This window comes from Ammospiza caudacuta, chromosome 9, assembly GCF_027887145.1.
Source record: "Ammospiza caudacuta isolate bAmmCau1 chromosome 9, bAmmCau1.pri, whole genome shotgun sequence".
NCBI lineage: Eukaryota > Metazoa > Chordata > Aves > Passeriformes > Passerellidae > Ammospiza > Ammospiza caudacuta.
This window is the reverse complement of record NC_080601.1, coordinates 38,607,871-38,628,401: the sequence shown is the minus strand read 5'-3', so window position 1 is coordinate 38,628,401 and position 20,531 is coordinate 38,607,871. Positions and strand designations below refer to the sequence as shown.

At 52.7% G+C, this 20,531-nt stretch overlaps 1 protein-coding gene across 1 annotated transcript in view; it reads left to right on the top strand.

Annotated features, from left to right (window-relative positions):
• Window positions 1–20,531, top strand: part of STK32C (serine/threonine kinase 32C) — a 70,246-nt gene that overhangs the window by 36,617 nt on the left and 13,098 nt on the right. The window contains exon 2 of the mRNA XM_058810445.1: window positions 3,018–3,073. Within this exon, the coding sequence (XP_058666428.1) occupies window positions 3,018–3,073 (56 nt within the window). The remainder of the gene's footprint in view (window positions 1–3,017; window positions 3,074–20,531) is intronic.

The following is a 20,531-nucleotide window of genomic DNA, read 5'->3' as shown; positions in this document are numbered from 1 at the left end:
CTTCTGATAGGTTCAAGGGCCTGGTGAATATTCATTTCTAGGTTTGTTTCCTGCCTGCTGACTCGAGCAGGCTTCCCAGATCAGTTGTAGTCATGGATACATGGAAATGACACTTTGGGGTTTGTTTTCCCAGAGGCAATGCCTTTTTACACAATATTCCAAACATTATAACAAAGAATTACCAAAAGCTCTCCTCCTGGAGTGATGGCAGATCCTGAGCACTTGCATTGGTTTAATTGTCAAGAAAAGCCCCCCTTCCAAGGGGCTCCCTGTGGCTGGGCATCCTTTTGGTGACAGGGGGTCAGCCAGTGGACTTGGCTGCACGTGGAAAAACATTTGATCTGTTGCTCCAAATGCTTCGGCCAGAACATTTCAGACAGAATACTTACGAAGCTGAAGCTGCAGTTTTGCATTGCTCACTGCATCCCCTCTAGTGGGGTGATAGGAAAATCCTCAATAAAATCACTGCTGAAACAAAAGGCCCACAGAGGAGGGAGGTGATGAGGAGGTGACACAGCACCCGAGGAGCTGAGCCCTTCCCTGGAGACGTGGGAGGCTGTCAGAAGGTTGTGGGGACACTGGTGTCCCCATGGGCTCTGTTGTGGGGTCTCTGGAGAGATCTCGAGCAGATCACAGAGTCATTGAGGGTGGAATAAGATCCTTATCCAAGATCAAGGAGTGCAGCCTTTGACTGATCACCACACAGTCAGCTAAACCAACTAAACCAGCTAAACATGGAGCAGTCGTGGTGCTTCTGCCCTTCAGCATCCCGAGGGAGAGAACTGGGAGTGCAGGGACACACGGAGTACGAGCTGGCCCAGATTCTGTTCTCAGTTTCATTTGGGAAAGTTTTCTGAGCTCTCCTGCAGAAAACGTCCCACAAAAGTGACAATAACAATATTTTGGATATAAGCCTAGCACAAAAGGGTAATAGGAACTCCATGAGCATGCGTGGGCTCTTGATTCATCCTCACAGATGACAGATGTGCATTTATTTAAGATCTGGGAGTGGGACTCGTAATATTTATAGTGAATTCTTTGTTCCCACTCCTCCTGAGTGATTTTGGTCTCTGTGGCCAGCCAACAGGCTCAGTGCTCATTGTTGACCATCTCATGCTGCAAACCCCAAGCCCATGCCAAGCATTTCTTTTCATCCAGACATGTGGCAAGGAGTGCTGAGGGTCCCCTGCACGGAAAGGGTCTCATGGTACAGCTGGCAAGGGCTGACAGCTGTATCTGAGCAGGTGGGCTCAGTCCATCAGCAAGCTCCTCACCTTGTCTTCTTTATTTAACACTGATATTAAATTAAATCACAGCAGTGCTTTGGTATAAAAATAATTTTGTTTCAGCAGCAGCTGATGGAGTCAGTGGCTGAGTGTTACAGCTGCACGATCATCTCTTGTCATTGCTCCTCACGCTGGCTCTGGAAAAAGCCATGGATGTCTTCCAGATGGGTGTGCACGTGAAGGGAGAGGAGGGCTGGCCCTGTCCTCTAATGCTGCCCTTTGGCAGCAGCAACTGCAGCACAGCCAGCGCTGGCTGAGCACAGGGGGCACGGCAGTGTTTGTGGGGCAATGGGCAGTGTTTGTGGGGCAGTGGGCAGTGTTTGTGGGGCAATGGGCAGAGGCAGTGGGCAGTGTTTGTGGGGCAGGGGCAGTGTTTGTGGGGCAATGGGCAGTGTTTGTGGGGCAATGGGCAGAGGCAGTGGGCAGTGTTTGTGGGGCAGTGGGCAGTGTTTGTGGGGCAGTGTTTGTGGGGCTGGGGCAGTGTTTGTGGGGCAATGGGCAGTGTTTGTGGGGCAGGGGCAGTGTTTGTGGGGCAGTGGGCAGTGTTTGTGGGGCAATGGGCAGTGTTTGTGGGGCAATGGGCAGTGTTTGTGGGGCAGGGGCAGTGTTTGTGGGGCAATGGGCAGTGTTTGTGGGGCTGGGGCAGTGTTTGTGGGGCAGGGGCAGTGTTTGTGGGGCAGTGGGCAGTGTTTGTGGGGCAGGGGCAGTGTTTGTGGGGCAGTGGGCAGTGTTTGTGGGGCAGTGGGCAGTGTTTGTGGGGCAATGGGCAGTGTTTGTGGGGCAGTGGGCAGTGTTTGTGGGGCAATGGGCAGTGTTTGTGGGGCAATGGGCAGTGTTTGTGGGGCAGGGGGCAGTGTTTGTGGGGCAGGGGCAGTGTTTGTGGGGCAATGGGCAGTGTTTGTGGGGCAGGGGGCAGTGTTTGTGGGGCAGGGGCAGTGTTTGTGGGGCAGGGGCAGTGTTTGTGGGGCAATGGGCAGTGTTTGTGGGGCAGGGGCAGTGTTTGTGGGGCTGGGGCAGTGTTTGTGGGGCAGTGGGCAGTGTTTGTGGGGCAGTGGGCAGTGTTTGTGGGGCAGGGGCAGTGTTTGTGGGGCAGTGGGCAGTGTTTGTGGGGCTGGGGCAGTGTTTGTGGGGCAGTGGGCAGTGTTTGTGGGGCAGTGGGCAGTGTTTGTGGGGCAATGGGCAGAGGCAGTGGGCAGTGTTTGTGGGGCAGGGGCAGTGTTTGTGGGGCAATGGGCAGTGTTTGTGGGGCAGGGGGCAGTGTTTGTGGGGCAGGGGCAGTGTTTGTGGGGCTGGGGCAGTGTTTGTGGGGCAGGGGCAGTGTTTGTGGGGCAATGGGCAGTGTTTGTGGGGCAGTAGTCAGTGTCTGTGGAGTGAGGGCAGTGGGGCTGTGGGCAGTGCCAGGGCACAGCGTGGGCAGGGTCTCACCATGCTCGCCACTCAGCCACACTCTCAGTTTGCCCCTGAGCTCTGTGAAGCTCCCCCAGATCCACACAGGTTAAAGCTGTATTTTACTTGGTGCTAAACCACTATTTAGTAACCTCATGCAACCCTCTGCCAGCTCGTGAAGAGACTTGAAAGGAAAGCAGCTGCTGTCCTGCAGCTTCCCCAGAGGAAAACTTTTAATAAAAGCCTGACCAACGCTCTGTAGTTGTCTCCCTGCCTTCTTTAAAATGCAAGCTTATTTGTTGTAAAGCATTTACAAATGTAAATTCTTTTTTCTTTACCTTGTAGTGAACTTTGACCACTTCCAGATTCTCCGGGCCATTGGGAAGGGAAGCTTTGGCAAGGTAGGCTGGAGCTCTGAGTCTTGCATGGTTTATCAGGTATCTGCTGTTATGTACTTGTGGTTTATTGGAACAGTAACGGGGCCGAAATTGGCTATTTTTGTATTTTTTATGATGGCTGCTCAGTCAACGCAGGAAAAATTGTTCAGGAAAATACCTCGTTGCCATTTGGCTTTGCTGTAATTCTTGGCACCTTGGTGCAACAGATGTGTTGTAAGTTACCAGCACAATTGTGGCCATTTTACAGCAAGCATTCTCTATGTTTTCAGTGGGGATGTCTGGGTTGTGGCGGGGCAGTGAGGCGGGAAGGTGCTGGAAGTTGTCCTTGATGCTTGACTGAGCTGGCACACGGGTCAGGAGGGTTCTGTGAAGTTCTGGGCTGTTTTCCCAATCAGAAATCAGTTATGCTGAAGAGGTTTTGTTGTTTATTTTTAACTGGCTTTTCTTGCCAAGCATGTGGGAGGATGTGGGAGGTGATGATCAAAAAGCTGTGTATCTCTGGAGTCGGTTACTGTTGGTTTCCCAGTGTCAGTCCTTTCCATTCCCTGTTCCTCTGGCTGGCCCTCTGTCCCCGTGCAGGTGGCTCTGGCGTTTGCCCTGCCTGGCAGTGCCAGCGCGGTGCCCGTGGGATGTCACACGAGCCCAGAGCTGCACTGGGAGCTCTGCAGTGCTCCTGTCCCCGTGCTCTGCTGCCAGCCAGCAGCATGGGTGCCCCCTGTGCAGCCTCACCCGCCTGTGTGTGGTGGGTGCGAGCTGGGAGCGGCAGTGCCAGCGCTGAGCCCAACACTGCTGGCTCAGCTGTGTCACCTGCCCTGTGACTTGTGTGTGGGTGGGGCTGTGTGCCAGCCCTGGGGCTTTGGGGGCAGACATGGCCATGGAAGTAGTGTGAAACGTGCAGTGTCAGAGCTGTGGAAGGGCCCAGCCCAGCTCAGTGGGTGGCACAGGTGTCCCCATGCCCTGGGACATTAACAGGACAGCTGAGTGGTGGGGCAAACCCTCTGGTCAGGTCATCTTGGCTGGTTTCTCCCATCACACTTTGATAAAAGCTGATGCCACGATGGGGAGAACATGCAGATCTGGCTCTGGAGATGACCCACACTGTCCTTTGCCTTCTCCCTCTGTGGTACAGCCTGATGAGGTCTTGTTCCACTGGGCCATGGCCTGGGGAGCAGCCTGACCTTGGATACTTGGATGATTGGATGGCTGGAAGATGGAAACTTCGCAAAAGCAGAACTTTCCCAGGAGATCTGAGACCTGTTTGGTCAGAAGAACCCAAATATTTATCAATCACCAAAATCTCTTTTTGAATACTTGATGTGTATTAAGCAGTTTTGGTGCTGTGTAAACAGTGGCAGCACAAAATCAGCCGTGGTCTGTACGGGGAGGGTCCTGCTGTTCTGAGAGGCAGGACAGGGGACACTCGGTCCCAGTGCTGCCATCAGTGCTTGTTTCTAGAGAAGATGTTCCCATACAGCCTCAGCTCCCTGATGAACACCAGGAGATCCATTACCCTGCTCTGGCACAGCCCACCCACGTGAATTCCTGCTGGGCTTCCATGAGAGTCTGCCTGGGACTTCTGGGGTAATGGAAATGGATTGCCAGCCGTGTGCAAGTCACTGTGATGGTTTGAGGGGGTGGTTTGAAACACTCACCCCTCTTTGCAGCCACATCCCTCGAGCAAGGAGAGGGGAAAGCGTGCAGCAAAGCTCTGTCACATTGCTGGGCTTCTGTTGAATGATGGTGAATGATTAAATACCAGCTCAGCCCTTGTGCTGTGAGGATAAGGCAAACAGCAGAAGAAAGTCTCCCCAGACACTCCTGGTGAGAACAGGAACACTCAAGTTCTTGTGTCTTCAGCTCACAATCAAAGACCAAACACTAACTCCAAACCTCAGTGAAAACGAGCAGCTTGTTTCGAGCCAATAGGAGAAGATTCATACTTCACATATAAACTTTCCAGACAAGGAGGTTTTATTCTGTTAAGGAGCAGCACCTGGAAAATTAATTCTGCTCAGAATATGAAACAGAGAAAAACCAGTTCTTGTCCCAGGACAGGAGTGCCTTGGCTCTGCAGAGAGCTGCTCCCTTCGGCTGCTCCCTGCAGCTGCTCGCTCTGTGCTCTGTGTTGCAGGAAGGTTAAGTCTAGCACAGAGCAGTCTATCAGGCAGCAGAACTGTACACACACTTTCAACAAAATGCTGACATGATTCATCTGTCATCTTTCTGGATGACTTTGTCAATATGCTGAATTTCCTCTGACACTGAGAAAAGCATTTGCGTTTACCAAGTCATTTACAACTCACGTTTAATGACAGAAAACATAAAACTACCTACCTGGCAAGTGTTACTAAAAGTTTAGGAGTGACTTGGTTTGCCTGATTAAACCACTCTCTGGCCACGTTCAGGAAGATATTTAGGAACCAGTGTGCAAGCAGACCCTGGGTGTGTGGGTGACCTGAGGGAGCTGTGGCACTATGTGATCCCATGGTGACAGGACCTGGGGCCAGTGCCTGGGCTGGCCTTGGGCACAGCATTTCCTTCCACAGTCACTTTGTCCATCTCTCAGGACAGATGGTGACATCCTCAGTGTGGAAACTGGAGGAAAGGAAGGGAAAAGGAGCTCAGAAATCCCTTTTGAAGAGCCTGAGAGCCCCAGAGCTGTGGTTCTGGCATATCTGCAATAAATGGCCAATTTCTGTTTCCTAGAGATGGGTTTAATCAGCTTTAAGATACAGTTAATCAAATGAAGGTCAGGTTCAATTCCATGTTTGCACCAATTAGCAAGTGTGGAATATTTTCCACACATAGTAGAGGTGATATTATTTGATTTTCAGTGATTTAATATCAGCATAGTGTTCCTCCTGCAGCACAGGCTCCTTTCCAAGCAGCAGCAGCAGCAGTTGCCCAGGTTTTGGCTGCTCTGATGCCATTTCCCAAGGAGCAGCAGCCAGGAGGGGGTTTCTGGAATGGGGTGCAGTTTGTGGCCCTGTTTTCATGGGAAATATGCTCTGAGGTTCATTGTGCTTCTCGAGAGCCAGCATGAGACCAGAGATGTCCCAGGGCAGGGGTGGCATTGCAGGACCAGGAGCTCTGCCTGGTTTAGTTGGGCTCTTGTGGCTTCAGTCCCCGTGAGGCAGCTGGGGCTGTTTGCTCCTGCCCTCCTCCTCCCACGTGGCTTCCCCCGTGGTTCTGCAGCCCCAGCTGCCTTTTCCAAGGGATAAGGAGCTGGATGGGGCTGTGGGAATTCATTATTTACACTTCACTGCTGAGAAGAAATAAGAACACGTCTGAAGTTTTTCAGCATGGATTTGTGCCTTTGTGTGCCGTTGGAAAGAGGGGATTAAACCAGGGCTGGGGCTGGAATGGGCAGCAGCAGGAAATGGAATCTTCCAGAGGGAACCAGTATGCTGGGGTGGGAGCCTGTGGGGGCCTGGCTTTCATTTGCTCCAGAGGAGCTGGGGCCCTGGTCCCTGTGCCCAGCTCCCCTGACCCTCCCAGCGAGGGCTGGCTGTGTCTGGGTTTCTTTGTACGAGTGCTGCAACTTCATGATTTTGTTGCTTTAATAATTCACACAGCCTGGAGCTGGGTATAGAAAGGCTTTAATCCATTTTCTAAAGGTCACAGATGCCCACCCAGTAGCTGCACCATAAATAAAATTCCCTTCAAGTCTATTCTCAACTGAATCCCTCTTTGACATCAACACTGGCTTGATCCATTTTCTTTTTTTCCAGCTTTATAAATGTTGGATTTTTCTCCCTAAAGAAAGGCTGGAAACTTAATCCCTTGGTATTTAGCTGCCACACATATTTTTTGCCCTTGATTTTTCCTTTCTTGTCCTTGATCTCACCTGAGGCTGAGGGTTTGCTGGAGCCACTCCAGGGCTGGACAGAGGCTGTCCCTGCTGGACACTGCTCCTGTCACTTGATCCCACACCATGTCATTGGCAGGCTCTGGAGCCAGGGCTGCCTTGGCTTTGTCAAAGGGCAGCCAGGTGATGGAGAGGGCACAGCCTGAGGGGTGTCTGTGGGTGCTGGGGTGCTGCAGAGCTGCTGCTGTGGGGCCATCCCGTGCTGCTCAGGGCCCATCCTGCCCGGCCCCGAGGCTGCCCAGGGAGTCCTGCAGGATGCAGGAGATGGGGCCTGCAGCAGGAGTGATGTGAAGGACATTAACACTAGGGACAGGTTCATCCCCAGAGCTGCTGGCACTGCCCAGGCTGCCCAGGGAATGGGCACAGCCCTGAGGCTGCCAGAGCTCCAGGAGCCTTTGGGCAGCGCTGCCAGGGATGTCAGGGTGGGATTGTTGGGGGGTCTGTGCAGGGACACGAGCTGGACTCCTTGTGGGTCTTTTCCAGCTCAGGATATTCCATTTTTGTGGGATTCTCTGATTCCACAGCATGCTCCACCATTGCACCCAGCACAGGAGCAGCTGCCTGGGCTGGGGACAGTGACCAGGCAGGATATTCCATTTTTGTGGGATTCTCTGATTCCACAGCGTGCTCCACCATTGCACCCCAGCCTGGGCTGGGGACAGTGACCAGGAGCAGGGGGTGAGAAAGCACAGAGCACCCACAGGGGGATCCTCCCTCTGACACCGTGTCCCCAGTAGTACCTAGGGATTTTTCTTCTTTCCTGGATGTTGCTAAGCTGTGAGTGTGTCATTGGTAAAAGCCACGGGAGAGAATGGCAGAGCATGAAAGGCGCAGGGGTGGTGGGGTCCAGCACCTCCTCACTGTCTGGATCTCAGGCTGTGGGGGCAGCAGCAGGAAAATTACAGAGTGGGAATGCCACTGAAGGGTCTGCAGTGACTGGGTGAGCAGTGAGCTCAGCTGGAAGGGGCTGGGCATTTTCCTGCAATTCCCCACTGGGGACCTGTTTGGGGGGGTTTCTGAAAGGTCAGACTTCAAAAGACCATGATTTATCAAACAAGCTGCCCACCTTTGTTATTATTGTACACCCGGTGCCTTATTAACGTTTGCATTAGAAGCTGCCTGGGGTTATTTGAGCCCCCATCATTCCCTGTGGGTGAGTCACGCTGCTGTGGGTTGGGAGGAGGGATGGACCCTCACTCCAGCAGCCAGGGGCCTGTGGGCAGGAAAGAGGTGTAAGAGAGCAGAGGGCAGCAGCCTGGTCCCTGACCCAACTCGCACTGATGGCCCTGGGCCCCCCCAGCTCTCCCCGGGGCTGGCACTGCTGGCAGTGGGTGCTGGAGTGTGGCAGTGGCTCGGGGCAGGTGGGGAGGAGGTGGCTGATGTCCCCAAGGGGCTGGCCTGTGGCACAGGGGGTCAGTGCCCTGTTGATGCCTGCTGGCTGCACGGGCTCTGCTCAGGCTGGGAGCAGGAGTGTGCCCACAGCTGGGCCACAGGGACAGAGCTCGCTGTGCCTGGTGCCAGCAGCAGTGCTTTCTGTGGACTCCTGTGTGTGCACCGAGCCTCGACAGCAGCTGGCTGCTCAAGCTCTTTCTGCCTCTTACGTGAGAGTTTTTCAGCATTAGGTTCTGCAACAAAATCCACCCACACCTCCCTGCTCCCCCTCCCCTCCTGAACCCAAAGAGATCTCATTCTGAGGTCTTTGATTAAGGAAACCTTTTCATGGATCAGCATATGCTGCCTGTTGAGTGACAGATGTGCCTGAATCCAGCCCTGACCCTTTGTCAGCAGGGCCAGCCTTGAAGAAGGGTAAAGGACAGAGTTACAGGCCTTACAGGAGGAGGAGGAGCTGCGGAGGAAGCAGGGGAGGATGGAGCTGGGTCAGGGTGACCTGGCTTTGGAGAAACGTTGGAATTGGCTACTCAGGGAGGTGGTGCATTGCCCACCCCTGCCTGCTGGTGTTTGAGGAATGACAGCATGTGGCACTCTGTGCTCTGCTCTGGTTGGCAGGGTGGTGTTTGGTCAAATACTGGATCTCAGTCTTGGAGGGCTTTTTTTAACTCAGCTGAAAAAATTCTGTTATTCCATGGGACTTCTATAGCCTAAGTGCATCAGAGAATTCTGTAAACATTCACCCACCTGAAAGGACAGCGAGCAGAATGTTTTGGTATTGATCAGATTAACGATTGGAAATGTGATGGTAGTTCTGTTAGGGCTGCCCTCAGGAGAACCTCCCGTTCCCCTGTGTGCCGCTGGCAGAGGCTCCTCCTGCCCTCAGCAGGGCTCACACGGCCACACCAGACTGCAGCTCTCACATGGCCAACATGAAAACCTCTTACTTTTAAAGTAAAAACCCCATCCTTTGTCACTAATGATAATTACAAATTTCTCAGAGGCTGAAATGTGGCCAGCATTTGGATCTTGTTTTTGTTCTGACAAGCCATCATAGCCCACACCCCCACCAGCTCATAAATGGAGCTGAGAGATGGAAGGTTCCAGCGTCAGATGCAGCTTTTGACAACAATAAAATTGAAGCTGTGTTGGACATCGAGGTCATCTACAGGTCCTTAGAAGCTGCAGCTTGTGAGCTTGGGATGTTGTGTTAATGCTCATGGTTGGACAATCCAATTACAAACCACTTAATGTCAAAAATGATAGGGAGCAGTGTCCTCGGTTCCTATGAAATTATGGGTACAGCAGCATGATACAGCAAATAGAGTTTATTAAGGAAATACTGCCTGGGTTTGTCCAGAGCATTATGGGTGTACCCTGTTGTTACTCTGGGCAATGGTGTCTGTGGAAGGAGCCTTCGTCCGCTTCTTCACAGGATCTGTTTCTTCTTGTGGGTCTAAAGTTCATGAATTCTTATTGAAGTGTCCGCGCGCTGCTCAGAAACTGGTCTGAGTCTCGTGGGAGCTGTATGGACACAGCTCCAAAAGGCCAGATACAGTTCTGCTCTGGTTTCTCTGTGGTGAAGGCAGAGCTGCCCACAAGCCACTACAAGGCCGCTGGGATTTCCTGCGTCTCAGCAATGAATTAAAGATGGAGCATGAAAAATAGAAGCAGAAACTGATGCAACTGGTGCACAATTCACAATAGTAACAGTGTTGTGTTGGGGGATTTGACATGATTTTGCTGAGGCTGAGGGACCGCGGCCTGCGCTGGGCACCCGGAGCCAGCGGCAGTGCCAGGGGACAGGGCCTTGGTGTGGGCCAGGCCTGCCAGGCACGTTCCTTCCTAGGGAGGAGCACACCAGGTGCTTCTACCCCTCCCAGTCTTCCTTACAGCCCTTCTCCTTTGGAATCCCCTCTGTTCCTGTCTTCTGAGGTGCCATTTGCCTTGTTTCCCCAATGAACGGTGTTGGACTGTGGAGAAGGGCGAGAAGGGGATGTGGGAAGGGCTGTTGTGGGGTAGACCTGTGGAGGGGGATCAGAAAGGTGATGTGGAGGGGTGGGTGTCCCCTCCAGCTGAGGGGTCCCTTGCACAGAGCCCCCAGGGTCCAGGTGTGGGCTCAGGGGTTGTGGGGCCGTGTTTGGGAGTGGGACAGGTGCTGCCCGTGGCCTGGAGAGCCCTGCTCTGCAAAACCAGAGCCCTCCTTGTGCCTGGGGCTGCTCCATGCTGCCTTCCCTGCCCACACCGAGGGAGGGACAGGGACAGAAACCCCTGTGGCACCTGCTGTTTCTGTCTGTGTGATGTGTCTGTGTGCTCAACACCACTGCCAGACCAGGAACGGGGCCTGGAGAGCCCTGCTCTGCAAAACCAGAGCCCTCCTTGTGCCTGGGGCTGCTCCACGCTGCCTTCCCTGCCCATGCTGAGGGGACAGGGACAGGGACAGGGACAGAAAGCCCCGTGGCACCTGCTCTTTCTGTCTGTGTCATGTTCTGTGTGCTCAACGCCACTGCCAGCCCAGGAACGGGGCACTGCAGATGGGCCCCAAAGGGTCAGCCTGCTCAGACTGTCACTGCAAAGGGCTCCTGAGAGCACAGCCAGGAAACACAGACAGCTTTGGGAGCAGCATGGGTACTGGGCTGTGGTTTTTGGTGGGTCTGGGTTCCTTCCCCCTGCTCTGTCCATCCGTGGTGCTGTTGCCAAGCCTGGGGTGAGGGGCCCTCAGGTGCAACCCAGCAAGACTCACCTGCTGAAAAGGCCTGGACATTGTTATTTATGCAATGTGCACAGCAAAATCATGTCTGTTTCAATAGTTCCATAAAATTAAAATATCAGGATTGAAAATGCTGACAAATTCTAAATTTAGTGCTTTCCATTTTTGTACCAACTGGCCATTTTGTTCTCTGAAATGAAACTGTAAGTAGAGGATCACTTTGACAATTGCAAATTGGCTTTTCTTATTTTTTCTTAATACTTTTTTCTTCTTACTGACCTGTCACATTTGGGATAGACTATAATTTATCTGTATGGTCAGGGATTCTACCTCCCTTTGGAGTGTAAGTCCATGAGAATTTTCAAAGAAAGAAGAGCATGGAAGGAAACCATATTTATTGAACAGAAGCCTTTTGTGTCTCTGCTTTCCACCCTCACCTCCCGTTTACTTACTATTTATGTCCAAAATTCATCGAGATTCCTTCTGTTCCTGTCGTTTTCTCAAGGAGTTGCAGTAAGATTGTTGTGCCATATTATTACTTTTGATCTAAAAATTGTTTTTAAAAGTAAGTGCTAAAAATTCCTCTCAACAAAGGGCCGTGCAGTATGCAATACTTATCTGTTCATGTACAGCAAGTTGTGCAGTGAAACCAAACCACAGTGAGGATTACCCAGCACCAGCCCAGGTGGAGCAGCGCCGTTTGCCAGGAGGCAGCCCTCACCCATGGTGGGATGGTGCCCCCTGTGTGCCCATGCAGGGCTCTGGGGGGCTGCTGCATGCTCAGGCTCTCAGATCAGCTCTGCTCTGCTCTGGAACTCGATTTTAGCCCCTGCTGCTGTCTTTGGGCTTGTCAGGGTAAGGTTGTTGTCCAGAGCAGCTGTGGCTGCCCCTGGATCCCTGGCAGTGCCCAAGGCCAGGTTGGAGCACCTGGGACAGTGGGAGGTGTCCCTGCCATGGCAGGGTGGCACTGGGTGCGATTTAGGATCCCTGCCAACCCAAGGCATCCTGTGGTTCTGAGATTCTGACATTTGCAGGGTGTTCCTGGGCAGAGGAGTCCTATCCTTGGGAACATGGAGGAATATAAAGCGCATTTCTTTGTCTTGGTAGCTTGAGGCAGTGGAGTGCTGTTTGGTGGGTGTGACAGAAAGGCTCATGAGGTTTGCGCAGGCTCCTCGGGGCAAGGCAGCGCCTGCTGGGGTTCGGCTGGTGGGCGGCTGCAGTGCAGGGGAAGGGGAGCAGCCGGGAGGGGCAGGGGTTTCGTGGCCAGGCTCACCCCAGCCCTGTGCCCTCACTCTGGCAGGGATCTCCACCTGCGCAGCCTCCACAGCTGCCCTTTCAGCTGATCCCTTTGTGCAGCCTGGTGCTAAACACCAGCTCAACGGAGCAAGTTTCTGCCAAGGGAAAATCAAGCGTTTGGCTGCAAGTGGCACTGATTCCTCCTGAGGGTTTTGCACTGTGAAACACTGTGAAACACGAGTATCCCCTCCTTTCTTGGCTGAAAAGAAAGACCTGTGTTTGTTTCCTTCAGCACAGAAGGGAAGTTTGGTGCCTGGGGGCGTGTTGTGGCAGCAGCACAAACAAACGAGGACATTGGGGCCACTTGGGTCTCAGTGCCAGTGCCCATCAGGGCTGGGTCAGGATGAGTGATGAGGCTTTTCAAAATAGCACAGCCAGTGTTCTTGCCTTGGGGTCAGGGAACTTCAACATCAATTTACGTTCACAGATTAAATAAGGCCCTCCAATCTTCATTGGAAGTAATTAGATTTCTTTCTGTTTCCAATATCTGTCAAATATGTAGCTAAAACAAATCATTTTGCCTCTTTAACCAGCCTATCACGGAATGTAGTCATGGCCATAAGGAGGGATGGCTCCAAATACTAGACATAACTCAAAATGTATGTCGCCCACAGGAAAACATTGCACGATTTATTCAGACAGTGCTCGTTAGCTGTGGCTGTGCACAGGGGTCCAGGTGCTCATATAAATCTATGGAGTGCTGCTGAGCTGGAGGAAATGCTGGATCCAGGTTTGGATCCACCCAAAAGGCAGAAAGATGGGTCACAGTGTCTTCAGGGATCTCTGCAGGTTGGTCTGAGTTTTCATCATTCTACTTTAATTATTGAGAAAGAAAAGCCCAGCAGAGATCTCTGAGCATGTGATTAAAGCCAGACATAATGTGGATGCCTGACAGCCTTTCTGTAGGCAGTGTGACAGCTCCAGAACACATCTCCTGGGCTGTGCTCGTCCCTCATGGTGCCAGCATGGTCCCTGTGCCCTTCAGGAGCTGCTCCATGGCCTGGAGGTCAGCAAATCACCCCGTGCCCCACCAGAGATGTGCTCAGGGCTGTGGCCAGAGGGGCATCCCAAATGTCTGCATTTGTGTTTGAGCCCTGAGGGAAGATGCCAGGTTTGGGGTGTCTGCTGGTGATGGGGCTCAGCTGGTGTGCAGGGGGAGAGGTGGAGAAACAGGACAAGTAAAAGCAAGGAAAACCACTTCTCTTTCCTTTTTGTTCTTTAGGGCTCTCTGCTGTCACTTCTGCAGTTTCTCCTTGTTTATTTGGATTAGTGTCTCTCCTGAGGAAGAGAAATCTACACGTGTTTTGGAGCTTCAAGTCAAATAATCCCCCATATCCAAACTCAATTACAGAAACATCTGCTTAATGTCTGATGGGACCTTATTTTCTCAGCGTGACATTAAAGGGAAATGCTTGCTCTGAACCACCTCAAATGGCATTAAGTCAGGACTCAGACCCTGTAGATGCCATTCTGCAGCCCCGTTCCATGATTCCTTGCAGGGAAATGAGGAAAGGTTCCCTGATAGATGCCTCAGCCCCATTTGCAGGGTGCCAATGAGGAGAGCTTTCCCTGACATAGTTTCAGTGTGCTGGCTGTCCCATTTGTGTGAGTGAAACAGAATAAGGCTCATTCTGGAAAAAAAAAAAACCAACAAAACCATGGACATGCTTAGCTTTTCCCGTGTTTTGAGCCACTCCAGCTGCACCTGCACATGTGGTTTCCTTTGCCTGCACAGAGTGTGGGCACACCCAGAGGGGACACAGATCCACAGGGGTCTGCTGAGCCCCAGGGAGGCTCAGAAGCACCGAAACACATCCTTAGCACTCAAGATTGAAGGCACTGAGATTGCCCAGAGCAGCTGTGGCTGCCCCTGGAGCCTTGGAAACATCCAAGCCCAGTTTGGACAGGGCTTGGAGCAGCCTGGGACAGTGGAAGGGGTCCCTGCCGTGGCAGGGAGCTGGAACTGGATGGTCTTAAAGGTCCCTTCCAACCCAGGCCAGTCTGGGAGTCTGTGATCCTCTGATACACGGCACACTGAAGGGCTGTTGGGAACAGCAGGTGTTATTTTGGGTCAGAAGACTTTTTTGGCTCTAGCATAAGCAGCTGAGAAAGAGATTTTTTATGGAAGTGTTGACACGACCTGGAAACACCAACAGGCTTGCTGTGAATAAAAGTTTCATCAGCTGCTGTTACAACTTGGCTGCAGCGAACAGCAGTGCTGCATAAAAGAGATTTTAATGATTTATGGTGTTCTGACAGATGAGTCCATCAATCCTGTGGAAAAGCACAGCTTTTCAACAGGGAAAAACTAAAGTTGTAAGGCTCCATGAAAAATATCTTAAGGAGTGAAATGTGGCAAGGTGTCTGGAAATGGAAACAAAATCAGCACTTAAAGATGTGAAGGCAGATTTGTCAAGCTGATAACCTTGTACTTAGAGCATGGCCCCTGAGGGTCCCTCTTGTTTGGCTACCACTGCAACTTTAGAGGTTCAGATGGGATATTGGGAATTGGGAATTGTTCCCTGGCAGGGCTGGGTGGGATATTGGGAATTGGGAATTGTTCCCTGGCAGGGCTGGATGGGATATTGGGAATTGGGAATTGTTCCCTGGCAGGGTGGGCAGCCCTGGCACAGGTGCCCAGAGCAGCTGTGGCTGCCCCTGGATCCCTGGCAGTGCCCAGGGCCAGGCTGGACACTGGGACACCCTGGGACAGTGGGAGGTGTCCCTGCCATGGCAGGGGTGGCACTGGGGGGATTTGGGGTCCTTCCATCCCAACCCTTCTGGGAGCTGGAGGGAAAGACTGAGGGGTGCTGTTGTCACAGGCAGCAGCCCTGTCATGTTGGTGTCCCCTGGGCTGGGTCACTGGCACATGGGGCGATGGGGATGGCAGCAGATGTCCTGCTCCTGCAGACGGGTCTCTGTGTGCTGGAGACAATGGCTGAGAGAACACTGCCAGGGACACTGCTGGCAGAGCTGCTCCAGGACAGAGTGCTGCTTCAGTAAGCTCTGCAGTGAAGCAGTGGAGGGTTTGGATTGATTCAGAGTCAGTTTTTATTCAGGGTCACACAGTTACCTGTGCTCCGTGTCCCCGCTGAGCGTGGGGCGAGTGTCGCTGTCACGGGCAGGTTGTGTGCAGCTGCAGCCCCGGGCCAGGACGTGGTGCCACAGTCCCTTGGGTATTACTGGGCCCCTTGCCCGCTAAGGGTGGGTGTGAAAGGATTCCTGTGCCCAGAGCTCCCTCCCAGGACAGCCCTGAGGGGATGCAGAGGGGCTGCAGGTGCTGGTATCCATCCGTGTTTGCATCTCTCTTGGTGCTCATGGCACCAAGCTCTGGGTCAGCATTGTGGAGGGGGAGCCCCTTTGAGGGACCAGCAGCATCCCTGAGGGACTGCCTGCCCCTTCTGGGCCTGCAGGGAGCTGCTCCTGGGGTGCCTGTGGGAGATGCTTCCAGCAGCTTCATCCAGCTGTGCCCATGGCTCGTGTGCTGGGTGAATCCCTGCCACTCAATTGTGTCACTGCAGATACACCTGAGAGACAGCTGTAGGCTTTGTTCTCTTGGCTATGCCTAGAAAATAATTGGATTAGCTGATTTTATATTGATATTTGTGACGATTGTAGAACAAATTGTTATGAAGTTTTTGATTACCAGTATTACACAGATGCTAATTACCAGGGAAGAGTTGTATTTTAATTGCCAACAGCACCATCATAATACAATATAGATACAAAGATGCATTTGAATGCCAGGGGAAGTAGTTCTGTGTCCTGTGCAGCTGTGGCCATGCCCAGAACAGTGATCCCTGTTTGCAGCTTTCCTGATAGCAGTTGAGAGTTTCATTTTTATTTTTTTTTAAATACCTAATTGGCAAGATTCTGCCTGCAATTCTTGTTACAAGAGCAAGGCAGAGGGGACCTGGGGATGCTGGGTGACACGGATCTCCCTCCAGCCACTTTCTAAAGGATGAAAACCCTGGGAAAAGTGAATAATGGCTTGGTGTAAGAGCTGAGCCATTCAAGAGAGCTTGGCTAAAGGAGATGAACTTGTTAGAAGTCAGTATTGAGGTTATCCTTTCAGCAGTGCACAGGTGCAATAAAGCCCTTCTCACCTGCTTTACTCTTTGCTCAACAAGCTCAGAAAACCAGTGAACACAATTGTCCAGCTTATCCTTGCCCTTGCAGTTTGTCTCCAAAGTAAAATTTAGTGCTCAAAATGAAATCAGTTGTCAGAAAAGCTTGAGCTGTTTCTACATCGTGCTAAGTGCCTTCTCACTGCTTCTGGTCCTTCAGGATGAAAGACTCATTTCTTCCAGAGGCTACAAATCTCCCGTTGTCCCCAGCACCCCGAGGCTGCTGCTGCGCTGCCCCCACAGCAGAGACTTCTCTCCCCACGCAGTCCCAGAGCCTGCTGATGCTTCTGGGTGCCATGGGCAATTTCATGTTAATGCTCCTCATTTCAATTTTCAGTCTTTCTGGTAAATGGCAGTTCTGTGGATACTGGGGAAAACAGGGAGGGATAAACACCCAGCAGAAGCTGGAGGAGAAATCAATATATGTGGGCAAGGTGCAACCACTGCAAAGAAGCATTTTTATAAACTAGAGCAGTGGCTGCAGTTCAGAACTGGGGGAGATTAAGGTGTTTGATGTAGGTGTGTAGTGTTGGCTGACTCTGAGCCTTGCCTCTGCTCTGAAAACAAGAGTGAAATCCAGGTTGTACGCTGAAATGTCCCCGTGGCTCAGCTGCAGTCAACAGTGTCCGTGTGTGGGAGGATTACAGGGCATCGCTCTCGTCTTACAGAGGCAGAAGCCAAAGGAGCAGAAGTTCAAGGAGACCCAGTGCTCCCAGTTCAGACCCAAAGACAGATCCCTGAGTCAGCTGTGGGTTTGTCACCAGCCGTGACGGTGACGTCCCTCAGGGGCCACGAGTGCCTTCACTTTGTGTCACTTCTGCAAATGCAGGAGGAAAAAAGGTCTTTGTGCACCCCATGGAGAGCCATCCCCACTGTTTACCAGCTGCATGGATCCTGCCCAGAATGGCTTTGTCTGAGCCCAGGAACACTCTGCTGTCCCTGCATAGCAAGGCTAAGTCAGGACATGTGGTCAAATGATTAGGTGACCTCTCATCTGAGAGGGGATTTCAGCCCGATGAATTCCTTCAGAATCAGCAGGGCAAGAAGTTATTGGATTTCTAAAGAAAAGGCAGAGCCTGCTGGAGGCAGTGTGCCAGGCTGGGAAGGGTAGGGATTCAGCAGAGCTGCCAGCTGGGGTGACAGCACAGGTGTTGTCACTGTGATGGCATAGGTATTGTCACTGTGATTGTTCAGGTGTTGTCTCTGTGACAGTTCAGGTGATGTCACTGTGACAGCACAGATATTGTCACTGGGATAGCACAGGTGTTATCACTGGGATAGCACAGGTATTGTCACTGGGATAACACAGGTGTTGTCACTGGGATAGCACAGAGGTTGTCACTGGGATAGCACAGGTGATGTCACTGTGGCAGCACAGGTGTTGTCACTGGGATAGCACAGATATTGTCACTGGGATAACACAGGTGATGCCACTGGGATAGCACAGGTGATGTCACTGTGGCAGCACAGGTGTTGTCACTGGGATAGCACAGATATTGTCACTGGGATAACACAGGTGATGCCACTGGGATAGCACAAGTGTGGTGACTGGGATAACACAGGTGATGCCACTGGGATAGCACAGGTGATGTCACTGGGATAGCACAGGTGATGTCACTGGGATAGCACAGGTGTTGTCACTGGGATAGCACAGGTGATGTCACTATAGCAGCACAGGTGTTGTCACTGGGATAACACAGGTGATGCCACTGGGATAGCACAGGTGATGTCACTGGGATAGCACAGGTGATGCCACTGGGATAACACAGGTGATGTCACTGGGATAGCACAGGTATTGTCACTGTGACAGCACAGGTATTGTCACTGGGATAACAGTTATTGTCACTATAGCAGCACAGGTATTGTCACTGTGACAGCACAGGTGTTGTCACTGGGACAGCACAGGTGTTGTCACTGGGATAGCACAGGTGATGTCGCTGGGATAGCACAGGTGATGTCACTGTGGCAGCACAGGTATTGTCACTGGGATAGCACAGGTATTGTCACTGGGATAGCACAGGTGATGTCACTGGGATAGCACAGGTGTTGTCACTGGGATAGCACAGGTGTTGTCACTGTGGCAGCACAGATATTGTCACTGTCTCAGCCCGGCGGTGAAGGGGGCCGGGAGGTGTCGCCTGTCCCTGTCCTGGCTGCAGTCGTGGCTGGGGGCTCCAGCCGTCCCTGCGGCATGGGCAGCTGCACACATGCCCGGGTATCTGGGGCTCTGGGAAAGCTTTTATGTGCCGTGTCTTGAGCAATCCGCTCCCAGCTGCTGCCTGCCTTCTGCCTCGCAGGGCTGGCTCCGTTCCACTCGTTCTCCTAATGGCTGTATTTAACCACCAAACACTGCCTTTGTGTGGCTGCAACGTGCAGAACGAGGACACAGTCATTTCTGCTTCTTGCCTTGCTCTGCATTGTAGACTTGCCTGAAAATGGATTAATTTAAAAAACGCACTCTTGACTTGAGACCAAATAGATGTTTATTCCTTCCCCAGGAACTGATGCATGAATAGAGAAGCACAAAAAGAAAAAGATACGTTTTGTGTCACTGCCATTTTGGGGGACACAAACACACCGATGCATGTCTGTAAGCAGGGGCACTTTAGGAATGGTCGCTGCCTGTGGCAGGGGCACCGAGTGGCTGAGCCCAGCCAGGCAGCACCAGCACTGCTCCTGGTGTTGGTTTGACCCGAGTGAGACCCCGACCAAGAGCGGTGTGATGTGATCAGTACCTGGTGGTGGCTGTGCTGCAGACACAGCATCACTGCCCAGCTGTCCCTGGGCCATGGAGCGCATTCTGCCCTGCCCAGCTGTCCATGGGGCTGTCTGTGCCCTGCCCAGCTGCCCATGTGCCCTGGGGCTCTCTGTGCCCTGCCCAGCTGTCCATGGGGCTCTCTGTGCCCTGCCCAGCTGCCCATGTGCCCTGGGGCTCACTGTGCCCTGCCCAGCTGTCCATGGGGCTCTCTGTGCCGTGCCCAGCTGTCCATGGGGCTCATTCTGCCCTGCCCAGCTGTCCATGGGCCATGGGGCTCTCTGTGCCCTGCCCAGCTGTCCATGGGGCTCATTCTGCCCTGCCCAGCTGTCCATGGGCCATGGGGCTCTCTGTGCCCTGCCCAGCTGTCCATGGGGCTCATTCTGCCCTGCCCAGCTGTCCATGGGGCTCACTGAGCCCTGCCCAGCTGCCCATGTGCCCTGGGGCTCTCTGTGCCCTGCCCAGCTGTCCATGGGGCTCTCTGTGCCCTGCCCAGCTGCCCATGTGCCCTGGGGCTCACTGTGCCCTGCCCAGCTGTCCATGGGGCTCTCTGTGCCGTGCCCAGCTGTCCATGGGGCTCATTCTGCCCTGCCCAGCTGTCCATGGGCCATGGGGCTCTCTGTGCCCTGCCCAGCTGTCCATGGGGCTCATTCTGCCCTGCCCAGCTGTCCATGGGGCTCACTGAGCCCTGCCCAGCTGCCCATGTGCCCTGGGGCTCTCTGTGCCCTGCCCAGCTGTCCATGGGGCTCTCTGTGCCGTGCCCAGCTGTCCATGGGGCTCATTCTGCCCTGCCCAGCTGTCCATGGGGCTCATTCTGCCCTGCCCAGCTGTCCACGGGCACAGAGCAGCCCCCGCTCATGCCACGGGCTCAGCTGCAGGGCAGCCTCTCCACTGACATCCACTTTTCTCGCAGAAATCAGAGAACAAACATTCCCAGAGTGCCCGGAACTGGTGCTGCTCTGAGTGGAGGTGATGCTGTTCCATTGCAGAAAACTGTTTATCATAATTACAGAGTACATGAAGTTTTCATCATTTTCTCATTTATTATGCTGGGCTCCCATTTTCACTGTGGAGAAACGAGACAAATGACATCAGAATAACATGTAATACTCATTAAGGTACAGCAAGTCACAACCTAAAAAATAAAGGACCTAGAAATTAATGAGCTTCCAGCAGTAATGTGGAATAAGCTGACATCAGGGGAGAATGTTGCTCAGCGCCTTGATGGCTGTTACCCAGAGGACTGGGTTGTTTCCAGAGCAGTTCTACAGCAATGACCATGTTTTAAAGAAAATTGTTAGGGCTTTGCTGCTCAA